Source organism: Cibotium barometz, chromosome 63 (assembly GCF_041138505.1).
Source record: "Cibotium barometz isolate CiBa-2024 chromosome 63, ASM4113850v1, whole genome shotgun sequence".
Lineage (NCBI taxonomy): Eukaryota > Viridiplantae > Streptophyta > Polypodiopsida > Cyatheales > Cibotiaceae > Cibotium > Cibotium barometz.
The window spans coordinates 30,392,912-30,412,892 of NC_141108.1; the positions used below are offsets into that span (position 1 = coordinate 30,392,912).

The window sequence follows — 19,981 nt, forward strand, 5'->3', positions numbered from 1 at the left end:
CACCTACACTCTTTGGCCTATACATTGATGAGATTACAATATTTGTGGATAGTTTTGGAGGTAGAGGCTCACCATTGGCTCAGACAGTAGTGCCCATATTGCTATATGTTGACGACATTGTCTTGATCTCAGATTCAGCCAAGGGTTTACAGAAACACTTAAATGCATTGGACAGATTTTGCAAGGAGAGACCTTACAATCAATTTGGGCAAAACCAAGGTTATGGTCTTCAACACATCTTATGCAATCGCCTCACGATTTTCTTTCATATACAAAGATGCCCCAATGAAGATTGTGCTGAAGTATGTGTATCTAGGAGTCACTTTTACAGGCCCTTTGTTCTGCATGACCACAACTACCACTGACCGACTTGTGAGGGTGCATGCCTCCCTAGCACATATGGAGAGACAGTGTTTCCAGACACATTTCCAAGAACCTCGAACTAAGTGTTGGCTCTTTGATACTTTGGTACGACCAGCGGCTATGCATGGTGAAGCCTTTTGGGGGCCAGTCCTAGGGAAGGATCACTGCAGGAGCATAGAGAGGCTACAGGTGGTGATGTTTGTCACACATGATCAGGAGTAAGCCATCGCATGATCAAGAGTAAGCCATATGTACCACATGACATTCTACATGCAGAGTTTGGGGTGGCCCCATTGGTTACAAATGCCCTTTTTCAGACTTACTTATATTCAGCATGTATACACACTTGACAGAGATCGCCTCCCACGAGAGTCCTCTATGAAATTATACTACGAGAGGGAGAGGGAGCGATTGAGACGAGCTGGACTGCCCTCCTTAGCGACACGGCCACCACCATTACCAACACATGCATGGTACTCTGAGGTAGTCAAGTGGTTTCATGCACATGGCATACAGATGGACTCTCTCCCCCCCCCCCCCCCCCCCCCCCCCCCCCCCCCGTTTCAGTATAGCCTAGATTCCCCCTACCTTGATCTCTCACGATAGGAGATCAACTAGATCATCCGGTTAGATCTACTCAAGCTACACATACACCAAACATGGGTGTCTCCATCAGAGATTGGTAAGAAGTGTGAGTTCTACAGAGATCACTTCTTGAGACTCTCCGAGGATGGATTCTTTTTGATCCCAGGATACATACAGATACACATGTCACATGCTATGCGTATCACGATCGGCCAGCTCAAGGTATCCTCCCACCGCCTCAGAGTAGAGACTGACAGAGCTGAGAATATCCCACATGAGGAGAGGACATGCACAATATGCATCACAGGAGCAGTAGAGGATGAGGCCCAATATATGTTCAATTGCCCGGCTTACTATGAGATACGGGGGAGATTCCACTACCTCTTCCAAGAGGGACAACCACTCACATGGGTGATACAGTTTGAGGACCAAAGGTGCTTGGGCATGTACTTGATGGAGCTCAGACGACACAGGGATGTAGTGTTGAGGCAGCATGCTGAGAGACAGCACCGGCTCCAATAGGACACCTTATAGAGAGCCATCACAGATTTCTGTGGTACACACATCCACATCGGAATCCACTGCTCACATTAGTTCCTATACTACGACATCAGAGCCCACCACCCGTATCCATGCTCCAGCCCCACGCCCCAGAGAAGTTCTTAGCGAGAGAGCTTGATCCATTTTGCGAGCCAGACGTCCCCGACCCAGAGCATCAGGACCCTCCACCACATAGAGACAGATTCGTGAGTTTCTCTGCCGACATGACACGCTCCCATCACAGAGGCCTGATATTCACTCCACTATCAGATCAGGTCTGGCCGAGGCATTAGCTGATCACAACATATCTCACTCTACACAGGATCATCTATTGATCACATGTACTGTTAGATGTTTTCATTTCACTATTTCTTTTAGTTCTCCATGGCTCAGTATATCCATGGTACCATTGTATTACTTTTCGTCTCATGGGCCCTTGGGGTCTTCCGTAGACGTTAAGATAACTTTCTTTCTTTCTTTCTTAGAGGTTGTGTGTGTGTGATTCAGCCTACTGGCTGGTTTTCATATAACTAATAGAAGGATCTTTTTGGCCCGGAAAAAAAATCTCTCTCACAAGCATGCTTACATGTGTAAAGCATTCTCTAATTCTACATTGTGCTCGTGTGGAGATTGTGAAATCCTATTTGCTAGTTTGTTTGAAGTAAATGATATATATAAAGCTTTTGTCATTAATTTGCTGTTCTGGACAGTATGTGAAACGCTCAGCTTTGCGGGACTTCAGAGCAAAGACTGCAGAAGTACTATGTGAGGTAAGAATGGCTTTATACTGGTGGGTAGCCTTTGTCATGAAACTGCATATGTTAAACTGCTTGGTGGAGTTGATGTGTAGTGAACACATCCAATTTGTACTATGCTACACCTGTTTGGTAGGATCCTTGAGGTCGTGTGTCGTCATGAGTCCAAACATGATTTACACTCAGCATGTGACTTTTTGTAACCATTAATGGGGCGTTGTAATCATTTTTTCCCTTCCATTGGAACATGTGGGTGGGCAATAAGTAGGGATTTTGTATGCTTGCATGATAACAAAACTTAAATGGAGTAGCTCTCTTATGATCATCATTTGCTTTTTGCAGCTACGATACGACCTACCTGCCCTTTACAAGTTTCACAAGAAGCAAGAGGTTGACATCATGGTTGACTTGTGGCGTTTTACTATGTAATAAGTTACGTTTCCTAAAGGTTCAAAAAGATTTATTTTCTCTCTCTCTCTCTCTCTCTCTCTCTCTCTCTCTCACACACACACACACACACGCGCGAGCGAGCGCGGGATCCCCATAGTACGTCGCCCTGTCTATTCTTTTGGCAAGTAGTCGTTTACTTCATGTTGTCTCGACATCCAGTTTACTCATGAATCGCATGCAATTGTTTTTTACTCTCATGGGTCTTTTGTAGAAGTTAACGTGGTGCCAGACATAAATACACCTCTCTCTCTCTCTCTCTCTCTCTTTCTCTCTCTCAATATTTGACTAAGCCAACACTACTGTGCTATGCCATTTGGACAATTGGGCCTTTTCCCTAGAGTTGGAATTTGCAACAGTTAGGGAGGCTCATAGCAAGCTAAAAACTTCATGATTGAAAAACTACATTAGTTAACTTGGGTTAAAAAAATCTAAAACGAGACACTAATTAAGCTCAAAACAAAGTCAATTTCCATTGATTAGTCATCTGCATATGTACAATGCTTAAATAGGACCTTGGCCTTAATTCTCACCTTCACCTGTATTTACTCCAATCTTTATCCATCCTTCACACCACAAGTGGACAACTCATGAGGCACATAACCTCACCTTGCACACCTTTTAAGAGGTCATTCTATTAGTTAAAAAGATAAACCATGGGCTAAGTTTATATGCTTAGAACCCTCATAACAGACGAAAGAAAACAAGGAGGGTGTGTTAGTAGAGGAGACGACATAGAGAGAAGTAGAGGTTGAGAGACAAGAAAGCTCAAAAATAGAGGAAGGGTGTGTACGTCTCAATGATGGTTGGATTGATTGGAGTGATGTTGTATATCCTTCATGAAGTGCAATGTGTTTATAGCCTTAGAGGTTCATTTGAATGACATCATTGCTTATGTCAAACAGGTGTAATGTCTATATATTTATTCTAATCACCCTAATAGTGGGATCACATAGATTTACTCATCTACACACACACACACACACACACACACACAAGCAATACTTCACACACACATGAGACTTCGAATCCCAATAAACCCCCCTCTAGAGTAAAAAGGTGGAGAAGCTTGAGAAGATTGAGAAGACCTTCAATAGCCATCGTGATTTGGACTCTAAACTGCAACACGTGATACATTGGAACACCGTGTGCCAACACCCGATTTCTCATGTCGAGCTTGATATAAGAGTTTGATCACACATGATTGTGCCTACATCAATCTACTCAAAGACAACCCCCTTGGCTCTAAGCAAGGTATGACATGGAAATGAGTCCTTTCATTCATTTTTAAGTTGAAAAAAATTTGCTTACAAGACTTAGACCAATGAGGGCAAGAGCTTGGTCATTTTTTTTATGCGCTTGTCAACACCTTGATTTTCTGTAGGTTCCATGTCGGTGTCTATGACCACATTATCTCTCATTAGGAGAAGTGTTATCAATGCAAGGCTGTCTTTGTTCGTCTCCATCTTGTTCCACTTTAAATAGCCCCAATTTTTTGCGAGTGTAGGAGCTTTAATTTCGCCCTGGTTTCTTTAGAAAAACCCCAATTTCTTGGATGTTGCTCTGACGAGGCCTTAATGTGATGTGGAAGACTTAATTTTTGAAAATGAAAAGCCCAAAACATTATAAGTGTGAGCATGGTTATAGGCTTTAAGTAGGCTCGTTGGCCCTCAAAAACCAATTACAATTTTAGGCCATGCCTTTTTTCGGAGAGAAAAAGGAGTGCAATGAAGCTATAGTCGAGAACTAGTTGGACTAGTGGGTGGACAACTTACTTTGACTCGATTGGTGTGGTCAATGATTGAAGGATTTCTCAAGTCCAGATGTTCTTAAAGAACAAGGTTGTACGTGGTGGCATGATTTTCAGTCCAAGCCCATGATGTGGCAAGGATTTGTGGTTGTTTTTTGTAAGTAGTTTGCCACGAGGCCCGAGAGCGGTCTATTGAAACTGCAAAATCTAAGCATGTTGGGAAAACAATTTGAGCGATATTTGAACAACTTCTGTACTTATTTGGCATAGTGTAAAGTGGAATCTTTTCAGGCCATGGCCATATTTACACATGGGTTAGATCCAAACTACAAGCTGGAGGTCTCTAGGAATGGAGCCAAGGCTACGGAGATTGCTATTAAATTTGCCCAAAACTATGATAATATCCATGGTCACAAGCGCACTCCGCAAAAAACGCTTGTAGGGATTTGCCAATAAAAAGCAATCACACGGTGGCACTAAAAGCTCATTTGAACCCCAACAATCGAATGATCTGTTAAAATTATAGCAATGTGATGAGCTATGGTGGGACAAATGCTAGAATCAATATCATTAACAAAGATTAAACGATAATTAAGATGTGATTAGTGAGCAATTAACTGATAGCTTAATGTAGACATGGATAATAAAAAACCAGCAAATTCTCATTAGGCCAATGCCTCAATTTATAGAGTTTACATTCAAGCATCCAATCCCACTGGTGGTTTCTCCTTGATTCACTGCACCTCTTTTGTTTGATTCTCTCAACCTCTCCCAGAATATCTCCACACCTCCTAAATCTCCTCATGCTACCCTTTATTCTCACCCAGTAGATACTTCTTACCTTTTCACAGGTTCTCTCACATTTACAGATTCTCTTTTACAGCCTCTTGCCAAGGGCTTGTTCCCGCACACATCCTATTCACTTATATATTTCAACACCTCCCCTCAAGTGAATACTTCTAGCACACCTGGACCCTATACCAAGTTTTCTCTTACTTGATAGTCTGCGACCAGGGCCTCAAGTTCCTAAACTCATAGTCCTTGATACTCTCTCTCTCTATGTGTCCAAGGCTACTACAAGTGCCCGTGACCTTGACTAAAGTGCTCACACATACATCTACCACATGGCCTACATCATCGGTGGCTCAGAGGTGGTTTTACTCTGTTGAGACAGGTTACATTGGGTTGTGGGGTTTCTCTCTCTCTCTCTCTCTCTCTCTCTCTCTCTCTCTCTCTCTCTCTCTTAGAAAAGATGATCCGACTCCACTTCCTTTAATTAGGAGCCTCTATGAAGTTTGTCGATATCATTCCTTCTCTACTGGGTTTGTTGTAGCAGTCTCTTGTCCTGGCTTTCCACAGTTGTGGCAAGTGAAGGTCCTTCCTTCTACTCTGCCTCTTCCTCGTCCTCGTCCTCGTCCTCGAGAGAATCCTCCTTGAGTGAAGAATGCTTTTTCTTCTTCTGCTGTTGAGTCAAGTCATTTCTTCTCTTTGCCTCTGGTCTCTTGCTCTAATAGAGCTCCTTCTATCTCGTGTAGCTTCAATTCAGGTACATTCTTTAGTGTTGCTACAATGTTTTCATATTCACCTTTGTCCACACTCTTCAGAAGCACTGCTAGTGCCTCATCATCTTCTTCCTTTTTGCCAATAGCTGCTAGTTGTTGCTTAATGCTTTTATATCTGTTCAAGTGTGTGATTAAAGGTTCACTTTCCTTCATATCCAATTTGTAAAATTGCATTGACAGATTTATCTTTGATTTTTTAGCTTGTGTGCTAAATAATTTATTGAGTTCATCCCATGCATCTTTTGCCCATTGTATTCCTGTGATGATGTGATGAATAATTTCATCATTTAAACTGAGTGCGATAAGTCCCAATGCTTTTTCATTCCTGCTCTAAGCTTTTGCCCATTGTATCCCTTAGAGCAAGAATGAAAAAGCATTGGGACTTATCGCATTTAAATGATGAAATCATTCATCACATCACAGGGATACAATGGGCAAAAGATGCATGGGATGAACTTAATAAATTATTTGGCACACAAGCTAAAAATTCAAAGATAAATCTGTTAATGTAATTTTACAAATTGAATATGTTAAAATTACACCAATGTGATGAGCTATGGTGGATCAAATGCTAGAATCAACATCATTAACAAAGAGATTAGACGATAATTTATTGAGTTCGTCCCATGCATCTTTTGTCCATTGTATCCCTGTGATGTGATGAATGATTTCATCATTTAAACTGAGTGCGATAAGTCCCAATTTCATTCCTGCTCTTCCACTCATTTTTTCCCCTCACCTCTGGGCATTCATCTCTTCCCTCAACTAGCCTCCACAGATTTTTCCTCATGAGCAGATACATGGTTTTTGTCTACCATGTGTAAAACTGCTCCCCATTAAATTTGGCTATCTCTTGTGCCGTACTCATGATAATGTGAAGGGGGTTTTACTTCTTGATCCAATTTCAAGATTCAAGGGCAGTGTCTACCTTTTTACAACTCAATCTGGTGTTTAGGAGATGATTACAACAGATTTATCAGCATAAAATTACTAGAAATTACATTAAATCAAGGGTAACCAATTTGTACGGAATGGTTGGAGTATCAAACCATCTCTGAATTATAATATGAAGTTATAGGGATCTGTATCAGATACTTAATGGTTGATTTGAACCCTCAATTGCAGTAAAATACAATGATTAGCATTGATTAATCATTGATTAGTAAATTAATCTTTTATTTTGTGTGTAGAAAACAGAGTATGCGGGGAGTCCAGATCTGAGGCCTTAGAGTTCAAATGAGCTCAAATGCTTTCAAGGCCATCAATAGCAATTAGTCTAGTAGAGGATTAAGCCAAGAAACACAAGATTTGGCCAAACATTGAATGCTTAATCTCTGTTTTACCAAAGTCACCTGTAGATTTGATGAAGAGCTTAGATCTCACTGTAGACTTGATCAAATCAAATTCTGTCTTCACCAGCTTGTAGAGCACCCTTGAAAACCCTTAAGGCCAAGAGGAATTAGAGTAATTTGATCTGGAGCAGCAGAAATATTAAATTTTCTTCAAAAATAATGTGCTTACAGAATCGCGATTTTCCTGAGCTGTAGAAGGCGGTTTGCTGCGCCGATTTGCTTGGCTGGGGAACTGTGGGGAGGCTGGCTATGCATGCCTAGAAGGGCTTGCCCTAATGTTGCTCCTAGAGAGAGATCAAGCCTCTCCACCCCACTGGTTGGAGGTGCAGTGGACTACTTGAAAACAACTAAAAAAGTGATTATTTCTTAATCATCTATACTAATCCTAATTAGTTAGATAATGGGCTCATAAATTTGATGGATTCTCGGCTAGGTTCTGATACCATGTTAAAATTACAGTAATGTGATAAGCTATGGTGGATCAAATGCTAGAATCAATATCATTAACAAAGAGATTAGACGATAATTAAGACGTGATTAGTGAGCAAGATAGCTTAATGTAGGCATGGATAATCAAAAACCAGCAAATTCTCAATAGGCCAATGCCTCAATTTATTCCAAGTATCCAATCCCACTGATTTCTCCTTGATTCACTTTCCACCTCTTGCTTGATTCTCTCCACCTCTCCCAGAATATCTCCACACCTCCTAAATCTCCTCATACTACCCTTTATTCTCTCCCAGTAGATACTTCTCACCTTTTCACAGGTTCTCTCACATTTACAGATTCTCTTTTACAGCCTCTTGCCAAGGGCTTGTTCCCGCACACACCCTATTCACTTGTATATTTAAACATGATCAACCTTCAGCAAAGTACAAAGAAGGCTCGACAAGAATGCAAGGCAGCTAAGAAGGCACAAACAAAGAAAACAAGAGCATGCTTCAAGTGCAAACAGCTAGGGCATATGGCCAAGGCTTGTCGTGACAAGAAGAACAAGAGCGAGTTCGTCTTTGTTCACAAAATCTCAGGTAATCCTCGCATCTCTACTATTGAAATTCACCACCTAGCGCATAGTTTGTGTTGAGGGAGGCTCTTCGGGTATACTTGGGCCTTCAGCCCAGCATGATCTCATGAGGATGGAGGGTTTGATCAAAGGTAGGAAATTATTTGTACTTTTTGATAATGACAGTAGTCATAACTTTGTGTGCGTGCTTGCTTGGTGCAAAAACTATGGTTGCCAATAGTGGTAAGTGACCACAAGTACCAAGTGAACTTCGCACCGAGCATGGCACGCATGAGGACAAGACGGTTCTGAACCTAGAGTTACGCGTGGGCAGCTAACGTGAGAATCATGACTTCCACCTTATGACCTTGGATCATATTGATGTAATTTTGGAAATATCTTGGTTCAAGGATAAGAACCCTACCTTGCACATAGATTATGAAAACCATATTGTTACTTCTGTACATAATGATTATCCCATTGTCATTAAAGATCCCTATTTTGCACCTCCTCAAGGAAAGGATATTCCTATTGTGTTAGCTATTGATACGAATGAGCAATTAATATCTTTTGAGTATGATGTATATCTACGTTGTTTGAGTATGATGTATATTTGTGTTGTTTGAGTACGTTTAAGTGCAATATCTCTTAACAAGATTCTTGATTCGCGGGGGTGGGCTTATTACATCGACGATACCATCATAGAATAAGACGAATCTTGTGTGTTATGGAATATTAAATGTGAATTCACAGACGTGTTCCCAGTTGATTTGCCTGATGGTTTACCATCTACGAGGAATGTTGATTATGCTATTGAGTTATTTCCCGTAATTGGCCTTATACAAAACAACCTTATCGATTTAGTGAAACTGAGGAGGATGGGATTCAAAGGCAACGACATGACTATGTCGAGTGGGGGTTTCTGTAGCCAAGTAAGTCTCCAGGCAGGGCACCGGTGCTTTTGTCTAAGAAAAAGGACGGCATGATACGGTTCTATGTAGATTACAAAGGGCTTAACAAGCTCAGAGTTAAGAATGGGTATCCATTTACAAAAGGGCTTAAATAACAAGCTCACAGTTAAGAATGGGTATCCATTTCCACGCATGGATAATCTCATGGATGAAACAATCATCTCAACTCTCAGCTTTCTAATGCTCCTTATCATCCATAAAATATAAAACACTGATCTTTGGTTGGATACGCTGCCTCCCACCAATCCGCGTTTTTCTCTGAAGATGGCACAAACTATGTGCCTACACACTTGGATGGACCAAAATGGGCGCGCCCATTTTGGTGTGTAACCACTCTATGCCTCTCTAGACTTTTAAAAGACCACGACTCTGCGACTCTGCGATACATGGCTCGCATGTGCAGCTTGCAGGTGGCGATCTTCCTTGTGTATTTTTGCGTGGGTTCAGCAGCATCTTCCTTTACGCCGCAGCAGATCAGTGGTTTCTGGGTATCGCCAAATCGGACGTTCACCTTCGGCTTCAAGGAAGTTGGCACTGATAAGTATGTGCTTTGCATTTGGCTCTCCAAAGATGCCAACAAGACAGCAGTGTGGTGGGCAAACTACGCAGAGGATCCAGTGGCAGATGGTGGTGCTGTGCTGAATCTCACGCAGTCTAGAGCTGGTGGACACAAGGAGGGCAAAGCTGCTTTGGAGTAGCGGCGCCAATTCTACAACTGCAAATGTTTCTTCTTCGAGTGCTCGATTGCTAGACACAGGAAACCTGCAGGTCCTGGGTTCGAGCCATAACAAGAGTACTAGCAGCAGCGTATTGATTTGGCAGAGTTTCAGCGATCTCACAGACACTGTGATGTTGCCAGAGGGTCTCAATATTTCCACACAGCAATATCCAGGTAAACGCTACGTCCTGCAATCCAGAAAAAACTCCATATCCTACACGCTGGGAGATTTCAACTTGCAGATAGCCTCTGGACACCATTTGCTTCTCCAGCAATTCATACAGGAGTATAACTACGACTTCACCTATTGGTATGGCCAAATACTCAACATGAGCATTGAGAATCTGCAAATCCAGGAAGACAACCAGGCGGGTCCTCTGTATGACAACAATAATTCTACTGGGATTAAGAGATTAACAGTGGGTTATGATGGTCGCATGCAGATCTACACATGGGGAGCAAATTCGGCCTTATGGAGGCTGTGGACAGCGATTGATGATGTTTGCCAGATAGGGAGCCCCTGTGGAGCGTTTGGGCTATGCTCTGAGCCTGTTGGCAACAGCACATCGGCTACTTGCAGCTGCCCGCCAGGTTTTGATGCCATTGACAGTGGTGACCCAACAAAGGGCTGTCGATCTGGCCTCAGTTTCAACGCTACCTGCAGCGCCAACGCTACAGCCAAGCAGCTTGCCACTTATAACAAAACCATGGTGAAGGTGGTTGGGTACGATTACAATCAGGATGATCTGCTTCCATATAACGACACGCCCAGTGTGGACGAGAGCACCTGCGAGAGGCTGTGCATGGACAACTGCACGTGCATGGCGGCATCATACAAGGTAACAGATACACGGTGCTTCTTGAAGGGGAATAGCAGGACAGGCGTGCTGCTGGAGGGCTGTCCGAACACCGACAATAATCTGTATGTAAGGCTGGTGGACTTAGCCGATGATTTGGACATTTCCACAAGACGTGATCATAAGGTGCCTATAATTGCTGGTGGGTCTGCGGTGTTCGTGACACTAGTGTTGGTGCAGAGGTCAGCGTGCTGGGCAAGATTCACCACCTCAATCTAGTTGATCTCATAGGTTACTGCACAGAGCGCAGGCGGTGCCTGCTCATCTACGAGTATGTAGAGAATGGATCACTTGACAACTTCTTGCGTGGGCGTGCCACTGATGATACTTGGCAGCTGCAATCGACATCATCTCATCCTCTTCGCTAACCTCGGCCACCTCCTCGGCAATGATGCCAGCTTCAACCCCGCTCTTGCCGTGGCCCACTCGCTTCTCCATTGCCCTTGGCATGGCACGTGGCATCTCCTACTTGCATCACGACTGCAACCAAAGCATCATTCACTGCGACATCAAGCCACAGAACATCTTGCTGGATGCTGAATTCCGGCCCAAAGTGGCAGACTTTGGCCTAGCCCGCCAGTTCCACAGCCGCAGCGACCACCTATCTATATCCGGCGTCCGCGGGACACGTGGCTACCTCGCCCCCGAGTGGCTGGGCAACAACGAGATCAGCACCAAGGTGGACGTGTTCAGCTTCGGCATGGTGCTCCTTGAGATCGCACGTGGTCTGTGCAATGACGTGGACAAGTGGCAGCTTCGGGACTGGGCTTTTCAATGCGTTATGAGAGGGCGGACGACAGAGAATGCGACAGCAGCAGACCGTGAGGAGCAGTTGAGTCTCCTTCGAATCGGGCTGTGGCGCATCCAGCATCATCCTGCCAGTCGGCCCACCATGTATGAAGTTGTGCAGATGCTCACAGGGACCGTCCCAGTCATCAATCCACCTTACCCCGGCACACAGTCATCATCATGTTGACTCCATCTCTGCTTGCATAGACTATTCCATTCTCTCTGGAAGGTAATGACAGTGTTTGCTGTATGTTCTCAGTACTCAGGTCATGTTATGTATCCTCTTGATATAGTAGTACGCATTGGTTTCTCTCTATGGGGGATCTGGTAATTTTGAGAATGAGTAGAACATGAAACCTGTTCAAGGGATCAGTTGGGGTACCCAGGTCATGTTATGTATCCTCTTGATATAGTAGGACGTATTGGTTTCTCTCTATGGGGGATCTAGATCCTTTGCTGTCAAGATGATTTTTATGCATCACCTGCATGGTGCAGAGAGAGAGGTGGTCGGTGCTAAATCTGTATGATTATAACCAAGCTACAAGAAGAAGCAATTTATGTAAATCATTTACTGCCTTTGCAATTGCAAAAGGCATGATGTTTATTGCTATCACAAGCAGAAAATCTACAAGTAATGCAAGCGTGGGAACAGCACATGGTTGCAAATGGTGCAATAGTATTAGATGCTTGATGTATAGTCTATTGTCTTATGGTATAGATGGAGATGCATGGTGGCATAACCTAGTAAAGCTATATGTGCACATGAAAGGCTACTTTTGATCATTTCCCACTATTGTTGGCAGGGGAGAGCAGAAAAATGAACAGAGATCAGTGCTTTAAATGACAAAGCGCAAAAATGTTGGGACCACTTCTTATGTGGATAGTAAATGCATTTCTCTTAGGAATGCCAGGGTAGAGGTGCTTTAGTAGGGTACAACCCATCCTTGAGGACACCAAAGATTAGCCTTGGATAGAGCCTTTTCTATTCAAGAGTTGGTCTTTGCTTTAAAGAAAATGGTGAAGGTCAAGCCCATGGAAAACCCATCAAGAGGGTTGCCAAAAATCTGACATCTCCTACCCATGACAATATCATTTATGGCCTTCCAGATATGTATTAAGGTAGCAGCTCTCATAACATGCCAACCAGCAAAGCACCCAGGATTCATTTTCCCTTTGACCCCAGCAGTGCTTGCTTCCAACTAATGAAATCATGCAAAGCAGCATTTCTCAGCCACCTCTCAACTTTGTACCAAAAGGCCTTAACAGCCTTCCATTCCCACAAAAGAAAGGCCTTAACAGCCTTACATTGCCACAAAAGATGATATACACTTTCTTCTTTAACTTTGCTACATCAGGACAATCCAGCCACTTCCTCAACCTTGCTCCGATTGGTAGCTTACACTGCAGCACACTCCAGAGCATAAAGTTCAATCTAGTGAACCTCCAAGCCCCCCTAACCAACCTCCTGAATAGGCCAATCTGTAGCCTATCGTCACTTTACAAGCCTTCTCAATCCATGAGTTCTCATTCAAGGAGAAGAGAAGCTTCCTGATAAACCTCTTGTTGGTGTTAGGGAACCAGTCTAACAAAAATGGGCAGTATTTTAGTAGGAGCAGCAGGCCAGCTAGCCTGAATACTCCTCATAACCAAGGCCATCCAATTCTTCTCAGCATGAGACAGCAAACTTGTCTCCAATTGCAGCTAACACCAACCAGCCAGAAGAGTTTTCATCCCAGATATCAGCCCACCTCCTGATACCCTTACAAAACATGTTGTAGGGCAACTTAGGTTCTTTCCAGACCCATCATCCACAAAGGCATCAGAACACGGCCAAGGGTTAAGTACATGGAGGCATCACCTTTAGATCTGCCCTTCCATTTGACTCTGGATAAAATCTCTTTCCAAGATTGAACCAATACATTTCCAACACATGACTGCCACCTCACCATTTGTCGCTGCCTTCTCCATCTCTTCAGGTAGCCACTCAAGGCCACAATCCATGAGAAGTTGTACAAGATGGGTAGGAAATGCCACACATCTCCCATATTGTCTCCTATATGCTTGTCTCTCATTAATCCTTTTGTCCTTTGTGCCTCTTTATATTTTGTCACCCACTTAGTCATTTTATCACTATAGAGAATACAAAATGTATTCACCTTGTTGAGGAATGCTTGCTCCACACTCTTTGCCCTTCCCTTACCTGGTGGTCCATAGCCAGAGTTGCACAAAATCCTTCAAGGTCTTTATGATATATCCCTAGGAAGAACATCCTTCAAGGTCTCCCAACTACTTCCAACTCTCTTTCTCTCCCCCTCCTATATCTCTCTCTCAGTCATTCAATGTCTCTCTCCGTTTCTTCCATTTTTCACTACTAGGATAAAGAAATTAACTAATTAACTACAACTTGATTATTAATTCTATATTATGCATAACGCCTAGTGGTTGAAGAATAAGCGCATAGATTGGAGGTTCTATCTCGAAGAGGTTCTCAATATATTCTACCTGAGAGAGGATTTCTACTCGACTCCTATGCCATGTGAGTTACTTCCTGGCAATAAGCAAAGACTCAACCACCACAAGGAATAATGGCTCGTGGAGGATGTGCAGAATGAAGACGACATGGGCGTCCAAGGATAGTTGACCGTGATGAGGATACAACTGAACCCAGGCCTTAAATTTTATGCCTAATGTAAGGCTTCATGGAAAAAAAAATGAATACAACTGAAGTCTGAACCTCAAATATTGATAGCTGTAAATTTTTCCCAAAGAAGTGGAGGATAGACTCACCTCCCCGTAACCACAAATATTGAGCCTCCACCTCATCATGTAAGTGGGACCAAACCCTACAAGTCTTTGATTAAGAAAAGAGATTGTCTGATGCATTTAATTAGGAAATTTTTCTTTAAGAAAATAAAAAAGGTTATCTCTCTCATGTGAATATGTTTGTTGCATGGATTGCTACATGAAATGCGGGTGCAAGATTATGGCAAGACTTATAATATATATGTTTTAAAGCATCATCCTCAACCAGGGTACAATAAGGGTACTCTCCTTTATGTCTTATGGATCACCACTCCACATCTTGAAGTCTTGTTTACCTTTATTTTGATCGCCTCGCTCTTATATATATATCTCTTGCTTTCCCATAAAGAAGTTTATCAATCTCTGTTGGAACTGGTGTCATAAAATAAGTGATTTTTTCAGTAATAGTTGGCCATCCAAAAGAACGAGCCAGATTCCATGAGTTATTAATATTCCTTTCAAGTATTTCTTCTTGTTTAAAGAACTTGTCCGCCACCATTGTGCATCTTGCATACTATTTTTCCTTGTCGTGTAGTAGCAATCTTCTCTCTGCAATACACCTTTGAAAGTCAAGTAGCAATCTTCTCTCTGCAACGCACCTTTGAAAGTCCATAGCACGGTTTGCCTTGCTTGCCTCCTTTGCTTCCTTCAAGCATTTCAAGAGTGCCATTTTTGAAGCTTGTATAACCATGTCTAGAATAAATTTGAGAACTTTAAGGCCACTTGAAGGAAACCACTCGATATCAGTAGAGAAAATATTTTCATACAATAAAGTTTTTCCACTTTCTTCTATAGGCTTAATAAAAAAGGCATGCTGATAACTTAGATTGTTTGATTGCTCCAAGCATCTCTGATTTTCCTTACTTGGTCCATTAACAAAAAACTCGAAATCTATTATCTTCTTCAAATGCTCTACCACTAACTTTGGTGTGTAAGCTTTCTCTATAAGTATCATCATGGTCCAAAATGTAAAAGCATTGAGGCGAGGTAATTATTTTAAAAATATATTGAACGTCTAATCAATATGGTCATGAGGGTGACCCACAAGTAGAAAATTCACTCACTTTCTTAAACACCCCTAGGAAAACTAACATGCTTAGGTATCCAAGAACTATTTGATTCTTATTCTCTCTCAGAGTGTTATCTAGCTATAAATATAATATGCTTGGCAAAATATGCTTGGCAATGCCCCTTGCCAATTAGATATCACATGATGAATAAACATGGTTAGGTATCCAAGAACTGTTTGATTCTTATTCTCTCTCGTAGTGATATCTAGTTATAAATATAATATCCTTGGCAATGCCCCTTGCCAATTAGATATCACATGAGGAATGATTATGATGATTAGATTTGGATCATTATGGATATTTAGATACGTGAAAAAAAACCTTGAGGTGAACTTGACCATTATATATAAGGCACCCAACCAGATGCATTTGCATAAGTGTCTTTTGATGTCCTTAGGTAGCCTAGCAAAGTTAAGCAAGCAAATTTTTTCTTGGTCCATTTCACCAATAACTAGACCAAGATACTTTTCTAGATATGCAAAACACTTCCCCCTGTCATCCATTGCCTTTCTTCTTTCATTTTCTTGCTTTTTCCTATGAATCCTCAAAGCATCCTTGACTATCCTTAGTGCATTCGGATCGCTTACAACCTTTCTTCTAGTTTTTAGCTTTTCACACACAATGCACACACCCATTCGAACTTTTCATGGATATTTACATTAGCAAATAAGGTTTTCCATAGCTTGGTAAAATAAGAGTAGCTTGATATATTTCTCTTCTTTAGTTGTCATATTATCTCTATACAACAATGAGAATACCTCTAACCTTGTAAAGTTATCTAATAAGTTAAACCTGCCTGTTTGTCGACATACATTCTGCATGATACTTAAAATAATGAGATGGCACTAATCAATCAAGTTTTGGATTAAAGAAAGCTAGAAGAAGGGGAATATTCACTTAAGTAGAAAGCATTTTGCTATTTTAGACCTACAGACAGTGAAGGATCCAAACGGCTTTGGTATGTCCCATTTTTTGGTCCTGCACTCTCTCAAGTCATATATTTCCAAGACTCAAAGCAACCTTTAAAGGCTATCCTATAAACTAAATCAAAGCCAAGACTATACTCAAATTTGCCATGTAAACAAGATATTAATAGCCCACTAAGAAGTGCATCTTGCCCTTCACATTACTCATGTCAAAATAGCATGTCCATAATGCCTTTAACATCTGCAACCCAAACTTTGCTAGACATTGTTGCTTGTAACATTCAGTTTTAACTACATCCCTTAATTGTCTATCTACATAAAATAACTCTTTTTACTTCAACCCATGGTAGATCTTACCTCAATACATTGGAGGTGATATTAATTGCTCAATGGTGTCGAAGGCGTCATGTCCATCTCCACCATCGTTTGCTTGTCGTGGTGTGGAGGCTTTACTTGGAGAAGCAAAGGAAGGAATCATTCAAGGAAAAAATTAAGAGTTACTTTTAGCCCAAGGGCTATTTTAGAGGAGTCTTTGATATCACTAGATTTTAAAAAAAAGAAAAAGCACCCAAATGTTTTTAGCTTTTAGTGGAGTATGGAGACAAATTCACCACACAAGTACACTAGACTCTACCATATAAGCTAAAAATTTAAAAGATTCACCCAAGTTTTCTAAAGTTTTAGGTTAAGCATTCAATAATAACCAATCTATATTTATACTATTTTACCAATGTCCTATTTTTTTACCCTGGACTCCTTATGCTCGTGGCTTCATATGATGTAAAAGATAGGCTTAGTGATTGCCCACTTCTCCATCTCATATTTTGCATTTTTTAAACCCTAGGAGACAAGAAATAGGATGAGAATGAGAGAGATCCTTGAATGTGATGTGGTGGCAAGGAAAAAGCTTCCACCCACTTGTGTAGGAAACATGACCAAGGGAAATGACCAATGAAATGTCTCTCTCCTCATGGTTTCCTTCTTGGCTTGCAAATGAGAAATGAGAACCTAGCAATCCAAAGAAAGTGATTAAATTTAATGCACATTAAGGTGGCATTTGATTAAGAAGCCTTAGAATTAAAACATTGAATAATTATTATTTTTAGAAATGTGAGGTTACATAAGAAGTTGAGAGGCTCATTTGGTCACCTCACATTGTGTGTGAGAGAGAGAGAAAAAGAGAGAGAGAGAGAGGGAGATTTCGGCAAACAAGAAGCAAAGCAACAAGGAGAGTGATTTGCACTTTCAAGTCCATCCATGAGCATGTACACAAAAATCTAGACCCTTAGAAAGATTTTATAAAGATTCTTTTCTCTTCTTGTTGCTTAAATGCTTTATTTATGGTAGCATAACATTCTTAATATTTGTATAAACCTATAAAAGTTTAAACTTAGAAAAAATATTATAGAAAAAATCTATAAAAGTTTTAACTTAGAAAAAATATTATAGAATATATATATGTACTAGGTGAATAGTATTTTTTCTTTACACACACAAAAAACATAGACACTTCTAGTATTTTTTTTTAAAAAATAGGAAAGCCCCATGTTTTACTATAGCAACATATGCTTTTAGAAAATTTGTTTGTTGTATGCAAAGCATCAACTTTGCCACATAAATTTGATGTTGTGCATCAACTTAATGCATAATATTAAATTTATGTGTCAAAGTTGATGCAATCCCATCCACTTTTAAAAACTTTATTTGTGTATGCAAAAGTTGATGCATTGCATCAACTTTGTCAAACAAACTTGATGTTTTGCATTAAGTTGATACACAACCAAGGAAAAATTTAGGGGCTATTTTTAGCCTGAAGGCTATTTTAAAGGGGTCTTTAATATTATCGGGCTATTTAGCATAATTTTTTTAAAATTACCTAATTTTTTTAAGTTTTTAGTGGATTTTATGGAGACAAATTCACCAAAAGTACACTACACACTATCATGTAAGAGACAATTTCAAAGATTCGCCCAAGTTTTATATTTGTATATAAAAACATTTGCCAACCCATCTATACTTATACTATTTTACTGGTGTCTTATTTTTTACCCTATGCACAACATCAAGTTTGTGTGGTGGCAAAGTTGATGCAATGCATCAATTTTAAGGATCCACATAAGCACCATGTCACCTCCACACTCTATGTCCAACAGGTCAACCTAGTTGACTTCCCATCTCATCATCCTAGTCATCTCATTAATGCCACATCTTCTTGTCACCTTTGTATGCCACCTCACACTTGGTGACATAGTCATGCATCTTTCCACATCGTCTCTCTATATGTCAACCCATGTAGACATGAGGAGTATAGCCACATCACCATAATAGTGCCACATGTCAGTAAATGCCACATGACATGTAAGCCTGATACGTGGCACCTCCCTCCCACCTTTCTATTTTTTTAAAAGTAATTTAGTATATTTTCAGTATTTTCCATGAAAAAAATAATAAAAATATAGAATTTTAAAGAATATATTTTTTATAACTTAAGTAATCTTCCAATTATATTTCAAAGACCTCACGCCTTCATCACAGGCATGCGTGCTTAATGCTTTGATCAATCAGCCCAACATGGTCGTGTGTAGGGTGCTTTCTGACATTAGAGGTCAAAGAGAGAGGAGAGCTGGCATGGCGGATCTTATATCTACCCTAAGAAAAGGCTTTACATTTACTTTTTTAACTAGTAGGCAAATGCATGATCTCCCACACGCATACTAGTTCAGTTTTGTCAAGATTGCTCTTCTTAGAAGAGAAATACAACCAACTTATCAAAAGTAAGGGCATTGGGGTTACCCTTCATCTCATGAGCCTAGATGTAAAACCCTGGTATGAATCTAGTAGAGCTATGAGAATAGTATATGCTAAAAAACTATTTTGGGATAAGCCTCATCAATATATGCCCCATAGCTCCTCCCTAAGATCTTTAATCCTTATGAGAATCTTGTCAATTAAATCTCCCTCATTCATATACTATACTTAAATTCTAACTGCTTGCATAAGCAAGCCACTCATGCCTCATTGTGTACGTGGTAAAGTGCAGCACATGCATCCCAAGCATGTTTTGTAGTTCTATATGAGTAAATGTGATGAATAATTCTCCTTTTCACTACAAGTGCCACTAATGCATGTTCCTATGAATCCCTACCATCCCACCTAGCTTTTTTTATTATGGGAGTTGTAAATGTAGTTGCCACACTTACATTAGAACTTGTATCACCATCCAATATACCTATATAATGTCATCGTGCTGGTGAGACGACAGGGCATGCCTTAATGCCAATAACAACATCCTTTGGTGACTAATACATGGTGTATCAAATAGGACCACAATGGGTAGTTAGTCCCATCAAGATTATCCTCAATAGAAAGTATCGTGAATACATCACTACCTGATTCCATCTTGCCTGTAAATAACAATCTCTGATACATAATGCAAATATCCCAAAAACATGTAGATACTATGAATGCCAAAATGGCTGCCAGTAGATCAT

General features: G+C 40.9%; 1 protein-coding gene and 1 pseudogene across 3 annotated transcripts in view; both read left to right on the forward strand.

Annotated features, from left to right (window-relative positions):
- Positions 1-2,691, forward strand: part of LOC147603934 (S-adenosyl-L-methionine-dependent methyltransferases superfamily protein) — a 141,912-nt gene extending 139,221 nt beyond the window's left edge. For all 3 annotated transcript variants that reach the window (XM_086796206.1, XM_086796208.1, XM_086796207.1), the window contains 2 exons: positions 2,199-2,258; positions 2,586-2,691. In XM_086796206.1, the coding sequence (XP_086652332.1) occupies positions 2,199-2,258; positions 2,586-2,672 (147 nt within the window). In that variant the 3' untranslated portion in view covers positions 2,673-2,691. The remainder of the gene's footprint in view (positions 1-2,198; positions 2,259-2,585) is intronic.
- Positions 2,692-9,714: 7,023 nt separating this feature from the next.
- LOC147603936 (G-type lectin S-receptor-like serine/threonine-protein kinase At1g34300) lies at positions 9,715-12,474 on the forward strand (annotated as a pseudogene).
- Positions 12,475-19,981: the final 7,507 nt, after the last annotated feature.